The sequence below is a fragment of the Rutidosis leptorrhynchoides genome, chromosome 6, assembly GCF_046630445.1.
Source record: "Rutidosis leptorrhynchoides isolate AG116_Rl617_1_P2 chromosome 6, CSIRO_AGI_Rlap_v1, whole genome shotgun sequence".
Classification (NCBI taxonomy): domain Eukaryota; kingdom Viridiplantae; phylum Streptophyta; class Magnoliopsida; order Asterales; family Asteraceae; genus Rutidosis; species Rutidosis leptorrhynchoides.
The window spans coordinates 30760156-30770265 of record NC_092338.1 but is presented as its reverse complement, the minus strand read 5'-3'; the positions used below and the strand labels follow the sequence as shown (position 1 = coordinate 30770265).

Sequence of the window (10110 nt, the reverse complement as noted above, 5' to 3'; positions counted from 1 at the left end):
CCTATAAACATAACTATCTTAAATCAAGTAGTAATCTTACTTGAAATTTGTTTCATTCCATGATTCTACTTCAAAAATTTTCAAGCTTTCAAGAACATCATTAAGCTCAAGATCAATTTAATATTTTTCCAGCAACCTTATTCATTTGATTTGAGGTAGTAACCTTGTTCATAATCTTGTTCGATTTATATTCATATAGCTATCTTAATCGGAATATATAACTTGTAATCACTAGAACATGGTTTAGTTAATTCTAAACTTGTTTGCAAACAAAGTAATCCTTCTTACTTGACTTTTAAAAATATTTAAACGCATGTAATATATCTATATGGTATGCTAACATAAGAATATATAACTTGTAAATACGAAGAACACCGTAAAACTGAACATACGCCGTCGTAGAGAAATCGGGGGCTGTTTTGGATTGGATATTTAAAAACTATCTTAAAATTTGAATTGAAAGTTTGTATTTTGGAAAAATGTTATTTCATATGAACATGATAATATATCCAAAAATCATAGTTAAACTCAAAGTAGAAGTATGTTTTTCAAAATGGTCATCAAGATGTCGTTCTTTCGACGGATATGACCACCTTCTTCTAAATTGATTTGTAACCTGTAACTTCGACTATAAACCAACACTTTTACAGTTTAGTTTTGGAAAATTGATTTCATTACAAAACCATAGCAATTTGATTCACTCAAAACCGATTTGTAATGAAGAAATTATGGGCAAAACAATATTGGTTAAGAAAGCTAGTTTTAGCTACGTGAGTAATTTAACAAAATCTATACTAACCATATCCTAGCTAAATTTTTCTATATCCTACATGTATTTAAACATGTCATGACTATTTCCTTGTAATATACTAGTCTTGGTTAATTCCTAGACAATATAATATAATCTTGATTAGTTAAGACAACATTTATGCAATACGTCAGATAAATCGTAAGACACATGTACACAATACGTCTGGGTTAATTCTAAGACAATACGTGTTCAATGGGTAATGATTGAGTCTTGAACAATTCGTATACAATATGTCTTGATTAAATTCCAAGATTATATTTTGGACTATTGGACTATAGTTGGACTACTAACATTGGACAATTAAAAGTATTATAAGTATGAAATATTAATTATAACATATTTTGACTTATAATATCGTTATTAGGTTCGTGAATCATACCAAGGCCAAGTCTTAATTCTTCGATGCTTTGAAAATCTTATCAAGTGAGTTATAGACCCATTTTACTATATGATATTGTTGGTTAAGATTCCAATCATAATATTCAACAGTTAATCACTTTGTTTTGATGATGACACAAAAGGGATAAATGCTTAATCATATGTAAGACGACATGAGTTCATAAGCATACACTATCTCTAGCAAAATACCAATACATAAATAATTAAACTTGGTAAATTTGCTATGCGGCTGCACCACGTTCGACCGTGGGTCGGACCGTGGATGCCCTGTACCAACGGCTGCAATCTTTTTCAAATTTATGATATGCGGTCAAGTACACGGTCGACCGTAGTTCGACCGCGGTTTTCTCTGTTACCAAAATCATCCACTTTAAGTTAGACCACTTTGAGGCATCTATAATTTACAATACCTTTTTAAATATACTTATAATAGTTGTCCTTTTTGATCTCAAAAGAGTTTTGAACTAAAAGATGTTAATTTCTACTAATCACACTTAATGACATCTTAATGACATTTTAAGCTCAATTGAGGTTAAACACATAAGTGTTTTTATTTTTCACTTGTTACAAAATGTCACTCAAATACATACTAATGATGGTCATTAAAAGTCTCAACAAAAGAGTTGCTCTCCCATAACTTCTATGTATCATTTTTATGTATGTAAATTTATGAGCTAGTAAGTTATTGATGTAATAATCTCCAAGTAAGCTTCAAATAGATTCAAACTAGTTCATTTGAGATGCAACAAGATTCCAAAGGGCAAAATGCTTCCATTAACAAAGTGACAAGCAATTAAGAAAAGTTGATGAAGTTTTTGGAAGATAATGGTTTGTCAAGAGACAAAATTCTGCAATTACCTCATTAAGTAATCAATGACAAATGGCGAAAGCTTAAAGACTTTTTTCTTTTATGGACATGTCAACTTCTACACTTATGTCCAAAACAAAAAAGGTAATGGGGATGATTTCAGAGATAATTGGCCTTTAGTTGCAGCTATTCAACAAGGAAAAATGACAATTTTCAAAGGGCAAAACGGCCATAAGAATCAGATGTCAGAGGTACACGGTCGAACCACGATCGACCGTGCAGTGAGCCGTACAGCTTCTAGGCAGATTTTTCTTTCCTATAAAAGCCAAGGCTTGGAGCATTTGAAGACTCACCTCTTGCACTCATATTTTCTTATACTTACTGATATCATTCTCATAATTCATTGTAAACTTTTAGAGTGATTCTAGCAAGTGTACTTGTAAGCTTAAGTTGTAAGTTTACTTGTAAACTATCTTCTTAAAGGGATCTAGAAGGTAGTTGTGTTTTTACTAGGATAGTGCATTAGGATCTTGTGGTAAGAGCTTTAGGTGATTGTGAAGTCTTCAAAGGGACGTAAGGGTTCACAAGGTGCGGCTTATTGAAGTACTAGCGTTGTATCAAAACACTCCACCGAGTTTGGAGTATCATAGTGAAGAAACATCTCAATTCGTAGAATTAGGGAGTGGATTAAGGAAGATTAGTTAACATCTTCCCGAACCACTATAAATCGTTGTGTTTGTTTTCTCTTCCCTTATCTTTTTGTTTACATATACACTTCCATATACTGTATACGTTTTTAAGCATGTCTTATTCTCATGTGACTATTAAAAAGTTTCTGCTGTTGCATGCTATTTAAAGTCAAGATTTGAAGTCAGCATGCTTGTGTTAAAATGTTTGAACTGCATTCGGAAATCTCTTGTTGTAACATATTATTAACCATTATAATGGTTGTGTGAAAACTCTGTATTTTCAGATTAACATAGATTGATGATCTATTTTATGTCATTTAAACCTTTATCAATAAACTAAAGGTTATGGTTGTTTTTAAAAACGAATGCAGGCTTTGAAAAACGTCTCATATAGAGGTCAAAACATCGCAATGAAACCAATTAATATGAAACGTTTATAATCGATATGAACGAGGCATTTCAGAAGGGCCGTTTTGTTTGCACGACTCGAGCGACGGGGATGAGATCGAGGGGCGGCTCAAGGGATTTCAAAAGTTGATAAAACTTTTGAGAGTGTTAAGGGGAAGCGTATTGGAGCAGGAACGGGAGAGGTATTAGTCGGTGTTGGGTTTTTCAATGAATTTAGGAACGTTGGTTTTAATTCCGACGATGGTGGAAGCGAGTCTACTTTTTCATTTAAAGCGAAGGCGGATGATGGCATCAGCAACACTAACATTGACACTTGATTGGGTCTTTATTGCTTGTTCATTTTTTGTTGGTATTTATCTCCGAAGTATGTGTTGTTTTCGTTTGTATTGTTTAGTTCTCGTTAAGACTCGGTTTTAATTAGCGTCCCGACTATGTTTTGGTTAGTTTTGTTTTCTGTCTCTGAGCGTCAATTTGTGGTGAGCCTGTTGCATATTTGTTTTGGTCTCCTTTTTGGAGATTAATTTTTTTATATAGTTTTCGTTTCTTTGTCAAAAAATAATAATAATAATAATAAAAAATAAAAGAAAAATCAAACATAACTCCAAAACATGTAGCTAAATTTTCAAAAAGGTGAGATAGGGTGTCTTGTCGTTTAGCCATCAGTGGAGAATTTTGTTTTGTTAATTCCTTTTAGCAACAGGGGTATAATAGACCATTCATAATAACCAAAATAATACGGAGTACTATCACAAAAAAAAAAGATTTGAAGAAAAAAAATAGTAGTAACAGGAACAATGCAGGGTAGGTTTAAGATGACAGCTTTGTAGTGTACCAAAAACACACTTCTCTCACCCTTTTTTTTCTCTTCCTAAAATCTCTTTTCTCTCACTATTATACATACACATACATACACGGATACTTAAACACGCATATTCATTAATAGAAGGTGAAATCAGTGATCTTAATGGCTTAAATTTTGCTTTTTGATAGATAAATTTGAAGAACCTGATTCTTGATTTTTGATATGTAAGTTGGAGGTTGTGGTACTGTCCCTGCCCTAATTTTGTTTTTCTTCTGATCTTTTTTTCTTCTATCCTCTTGTTTTCTCTTTCATTTTCTCAACAGACCCAGAAACAAAAGCTTTAAAAGATAAGGTTTGCTTGATTCTTTCTTTATTTTTTCTTGATTTGTATGGTTTCCACAAGCTATTTTGTGTGTGGATCTTTGTTTCTTGGTGGGTTTTTTTAGAAATTTCTTTCTTTTGGGAACCCCAATCATGAAAATCTTCAAGATTTGATTTTGATAAATCTGTGTGTGAATTAAATTGAAGTTACCAAAATTGGAAATTGTAAAAAATGTGAACTTGAATGATTTCATGCTTGGTTTGAAAGATGAGCTTGTGATTTTATGATCTTTTCAACTTAATTCTTGGGTACTTTTGTACTGATGAGTTGAATAAGGTATTCAATTACTCGTATCACATATAATAAACCCAATTTGGTCTTTTTAATTTTTTTGTTTTCTTGCTAGAGTTAATCTTTATATTTTTTATATGGTGATGCTCTACTGTTCACTAACTAGACCCAAAGATCTGACTTTAGAAATTTGGTCTTTATTTCTCCTTAATTAATCCTCATCTTAATCTTAATTAACCACCTACAATTAGATCTTGACTCTTGTATTTGTATAAACCTGTGGTCATATATTTTCTTTGATAAAAGTTTAGATCTTTGAAAACCCATCTTGATTTAAAGCCTGAATTTGTGTTTGTTTTGTTGTCAGATGATGTTGATGTTAGTGGATACAGTTTGTGAAGCTTTATATTTTAAATTTCTTACTTGGTTTATGTGAGAAAAATATCTATTACAGTTCACATAAAATAACAAATATTGAAGTTGCTTCTTCTCTATAACTTCAATCTTTGCTTGTGGGTTTGTACTATGCCAACTAATATAGTTCCTTTCTTGTTCATTTAGACTCTTAATTAAAGAAAGTTGTTATCTTTATGCTTCAAGATGACATATAATGTGATCTTATTTTCTCCTTTCATTTACTTATGGTTTTTTGTTGTTGCTAAAACTTGAACTTATCTGACGATCATCCCTAACCAAGCATGCTTTTAAACAGATAAGTGGGGCTTTCATTTTGAAATTCTAGTGAGAGAAAGCTAGAGAGAGAGAAGGCTACTAGTTGTATTATTGTTAAATATATGCTGAAGTCTAAAGGAGCAGTTGTTGAGAAGGAGAGTTCTTGTGACTGTTTAAACAGCACAAGAAAACATAAGATTATTGGCAGCAGATGATATCCATTGACGATCATCCACCATCAGATCCTTCATCATCTCATCATCATCAACATCATCATCATCATCTACAACAACAAGTTTCTCATGATCTAAAGTCTTGTGATATAGATCTGAAGTTTACAGATGCTGATCTTGATGACACCAACAATAACCAACTACCAAAGTTTTCAATAAGGTAGAAAAATCAAGATTACCCAGTATCATGATTTTTATTTACTCCACTTTTATGACTGTAATTTTTTTCAAGATTTGATCTTTTTTACTGGCCGGTCAGATCCAAAATTAACCAACCCATTGAGTACTTGACTCAGATTTCATGTAAAGATCATACTGTCCCCAGCCTGGCCCTTTCCTTTCATTTTCTTTTTCTAATTAAGACTGCCCCTTTATATGTTTTTTGTGTTATTTTTGTTTTTGTTTTTGTTTTTACCTATTTCAGGTTGTAAAATTAATGCATACTTTCCTTTAGTAGATCATAAATCTTGTTATGTGATTTCATGTCTAGCTTCAAATTGATACTTATGTTATAATCTTGTTGGCATGTGATATAGTTTCTGTAAGAATTTAATTGTGTTTGTATGGTTAGTTAAATCTTGAAACTTCTTTATGCGAAATTAAGGTCGGGTTTGATTCATGTCTTGCAGGGATTATGTTTTTGGTTTTAGGAGTAAAGATATTGTCACTAATTGGCCTTTTTCTACAACAAGTTTACAACTTTGCTTGAAACATGGAGTCAAGAATTTATTGCCACCTTTCGAGTCTATTGATTCATTGAGAAATAAGTCATCTTTGACCAAAAGCGGTCTTGAAAATCGTTTGACCGATGAAAAACTCATAGATAGTTTTGATGGGAAGCCCACAAACGAATTCAAATCGATGGAAAAACAAAAACTAGACTCGGAGTCTGTAACTACAATTTCAGGCGGTTCAAACGGTCAAAGGTCAAAGGTTCAAAAACTGCCATCTTCTCATAAACAAGTAAATGCTTCTTCTGTTCACATCAGAAAGAGTAAATTTGTTGTGAAGCTAAATTCGGGTATTGAACGAGTTGAGGAAATTGTTCCAACCAGTTTCATCGTCTCTGAAACAATGGCATCTAAAGTTTGTCCAGTTTGCAAGATCTTTTCATCATCTTCAAACACGACTTTGAACGCTCACATCGACCAATGTCTAATTGGTGAAGGGACTATGAAGTGGACTGATAGTTCCAAAGTTATAGTCAAACATAAAGTCAAACCTAGAAAAATGAGGTTAATGGTGGATGTTTACAAAACTGCTCCACATTGTACCATTGAAGAACTTGATAGAAGAAACGGCACAAGTTGGGCTACTAATTCGAGTTTTCCTTCTCAAGAATTTCAATTTCAAGGTGAAGAAGAAGATGAAGAAGATCCAAAAACGTGTCAAGATGATGAAGAAGAAGATAACGAAGATCCAAAAACATTTCAAGATGAAGAAGAGGAAGGTATAGAAGAACCAAAAACGTTTCAAGGTATAAAAGATCCAAAAACAACTATAGTTACTTCCAAGGTTGCTGATAACGAAGGTGAGGTGTATATCGACACCAACGGCACAAAAGTTCGGATCTTGTCGGTGCCAAAAGCAGGTATTCATAAAGCTCAGAAGTTAGTAAAAGGAGCGAAAGGGTGTAAACTAATCATTAATAAGAAGAAAAACAGTATTTATAAGCAGAAACATTATCAGAAGGTTTTGAAATTCAGCCCAAATTCCAAAAAATTATGCTCAGCAAAGCCGCAGGTAATTAGGTTCTTTATTTTCTGTATGAACAGTTTATGATTTGTAATGAATTGGTATGCGTTATTTTTTATAACATGTTGTAATTAGTTTAGAAATTGTTGATGAACAGGCAAGAAGTGGTCTTGAAGAAGATGATGTCATGGTTAAAAAATGTATCAAAGATGATTATGTTAAAGAATCAATGAAGGTGGTTGATTTGGGTATAGTAAGGCCGCCATGGGCATGTTCTAAGCGAACGGGTCTTTTGAAGAAGTTCAGTAGCAAGAATCGAAAGATGGAATTGCAACGTCATGAAAAGAAAGATTTGTTTGTTGAAAGTGATAAATCTTTTTCGAAATGTGATTTAGGAATTAACAAGAAAATGAGAATTTCATTGTCTTTAATTAAGCAGCCTCTTAAGAGCAGTAAGTTGGACTCTAGAAAGGAAGGCAAGCGTATGCATGATGATGATGATGACGACGGCGATGATGATGATGACGACGACAGTGGTGATGATTGTCGATCTCCAGATGCATCATCACAACATTCTGATAGTCTTGATACTCGATCAAAGGGGAAAAAGTTTTCATCTTTGACCGATAATCGATCATTCCCGCCTTCCGAAATCAACTCGAAACGAAAATTTTCAGCCCTTGAGGAATCTTGGGACAAATCTGTTGACGAGTCATCTCAAGACTCTTTCAAAGAACAATCGGTTTCCAAAAAGAATGAATATTTAAGATCTGTTACTTCAAAAAGTTCAAATGAAGATTCTTATGTGGCGATTCAATCTGTAAATGTCAACAAATTATGCGATGTAGAATCTGTTCGAAACGAAGCGTTATCATTCGTCCAAGCTCCTAGTTTTATGGGTTTGAGCAACTCATCCAATACAGAATTTTCAAAACAGGAGTGTATTGATCAGCTGTATCAAGATCAGATATGTTCAACAAACCATGCTCCAAATGATGTTGAAAAACATGAAAGTTACTTTCAAATGGTCGACCCTATACCGATTCCGGGACCACCCGGGTCATTCTTGCCTGCCAGCCCCGGTGGAGATTCAGTCTCTGAAGAACAAATTCAAGAAACTAGAATTCTGTCAAGTGAAAACGTGCGTCATCATCATGATACAACAGAAAATCAAGATTCAATGTCTAATTCTCCAGTTTCAACTGTATCTAATTCAAGATCCACTTCTGTACAAGATGATACATATATAAAATCGTCTTTTGATGGTTTATCACATGATAGTTTCAAGAATGATCAGCCTTGTTGTTGCTCGAGAAAGGAAGCTGCTTTAAACTACCAAGAATTGTTTAATGTAAGTAAACAACCGATCGAATCAAACCGTAGTTTTCCACGCAGTTTTGCCTTCAAATCTGAGATGTTTTCTGAAACTGTGTGTTTTCCTACCGACCGAAGATCCCCGGTTTCTAATGATTGTGATGTTGCTGTTAGTCCTTCAAAACCTGTTCTCAGGTTAATGGGAAAAAACTTAACCGTAATTAAGACAGATGACGATGAATTTAGACCTCCAAAGTCAAGTCAACCACCTCCCGAACGACCCGTGGTGTTTAGTCACTTCCAAAATCGGTTCGACTCTCAACATTATAATGTCCATCCTTGGAGTAATACAAGAAGCAATGTTGACTTGAGGCCGAATTTTGGCGGTTTCATGTTACCTATGGACCGTTACGCGCGTGATGGTTTTTATCTGGGGCCTAATGGGCCCCAGGTGACGTCCCAACATGGTCATAACGGTGTCAATATTCAAGCGTCAGGTGGAAGAAATGGTTATAGCGATTTCCCTAGAAATGAAAGTGATGATTCTATGCGAAACGAATACTTGAAAAGAAATCAAGGTCAAACGAATCAGTTATACGCAATGTACCCTCCATATCTTGGTGGTGGCGGTTTTCAAACTTCTTTGGGTAATGGTGATTTTAGAAGGTTGGATATCGGATCATTATCGTCTTCATCATCATCATCTCATTTGCAACCTTCAAGATCGCATTACCCTCGTGGCTATCCTTGATTGCTGCGTTAACTGCTAAGCTTACAGATGAGTACTTTTCGAATCCATATCTTTTAAAAATAGTTTGTTTTGCTATAGTATGTCCGCTTTAGAGTTGTAACTTATATATAAGGACCTTTTTGGTGGCTTAATAATGTAATTCGAACAATTACAAGCATCCCTCTTGAAATATCTCTATATATAGTCGTTATTTCATGTTTAAATCTCACTAATATGTTACGGGATAACCTGGTTAAGCCACGTAAACATAAGTAAAAATAGTCCCGGTACCCGGATAACCAACAGATAAACTATTATCCAAAAATAATCACTATTTCATGTGTTACTTGAAATGCATCTGGTCTAAAAATTACTTCGGAGTACAACAAAAGGAAATATCTAGTACAGTACAGTTTTTTAACAGCATTATGTGATGTGCAGTCCATATATACATACGTACAAATACATGTGTGTATGTGTGTGTAACATTATTGCATGAAATATAGCGGTTTCAACATGATTAGGTGAGTTGAAGTTGAACCACTACCAAAATGTGAAAAAGTGAAAAAAAGAGAGAAGAAAATACTGTCGTCATTTGCCTTATGAAAAAACATTTGGACCACCATGAAATGTCTTTCTCTTTGGTACTTAAATAATAATACAGTTGATAAGTGTCGGAAAACATTTATAGAATTTAATTTATTTAATTTAATATCAGTTTGCAAATACTTTTAACCTTGTTTCTTTGTGAAACTGGAACTTGAAATCTTAAAGGTGCGTTTAGTTAGAAAACATTTCTTTTCGGTATAGCTTTTGTAAGAAAATATGGAAACTATAAAATGTGTTTAAGCTCGTTCTTTGAATTTTTATAAATTTCCAAGAGAAACAAGATTCTTCTCAATCTATAGAATTACAGATAAGCAGCTTTAATTAAAA

The 10110-nt window shown here is 33.6% G+C and overlaps 1 protein-coding gene across 4 annotated transcripts; it reads left to right on the top strand.

The window, feature by feature from the left end:
- The first annotated feature begins 3934 nt into the window (after positions 1–3934).
- LOC139852078 (uncharacterized) lies at positions 3935–9377 on the top strand. 4 transcript variants are annotated; one of them, XM_071841301.1, is made up of 4 exons: positions 3935–4061; positions 5243–5595; positions 6065–7178; positions 7288–9377. In XM_071841301.1, the coding sequence occupies exons 2-4, from the start codon at positions 5414–5416 to the stop codon at positions 9193–9195; spliced, it is 3204 nt and encodes a 1067-aa protein (XP_071697402.1). In that variant the 5' UTR covers positions 3935–4061; positions 5243–5413; the 3' UTR covers positions 9196–9377. The 4 variants fall into 4 exon arrangements, with proteins under 4 accessions (XP_071697402.1, XP_071697401.1, XP_071697403.1 ...); XM_071841300.1 differs by having other exon boundaries at positions 3956–4141; XM_071841302.1 differs by having other exon boundaries at positions 3956–4158.
- The last annotated feature ends 733 nt before the right edge of the window (positions 9378–10110 follow it).

Coding starts and splice junctions, on each gene's coding strand:
- LOC139852078 (XM_071841301.1), top strand. CDS start 5,414: ATGATATCCATTGACGATCATCCACCATCAGATCCTTCATCATCTCAT. Junction 5,596..6,064: donor CTACCAAAGTTTTCAATAAG/GTAGAAAAATCA, acceptor CATGTCTTGCAG/GGATTATGTTTTTGGTTTTA. Junction 7,179..7,287: donor TATGCTCAGCAAAGCCGCAG/GTAATTAGGTTC, acceptor GTTGATGAACAG/GCAAGAAGTGGTCTTGAAGA.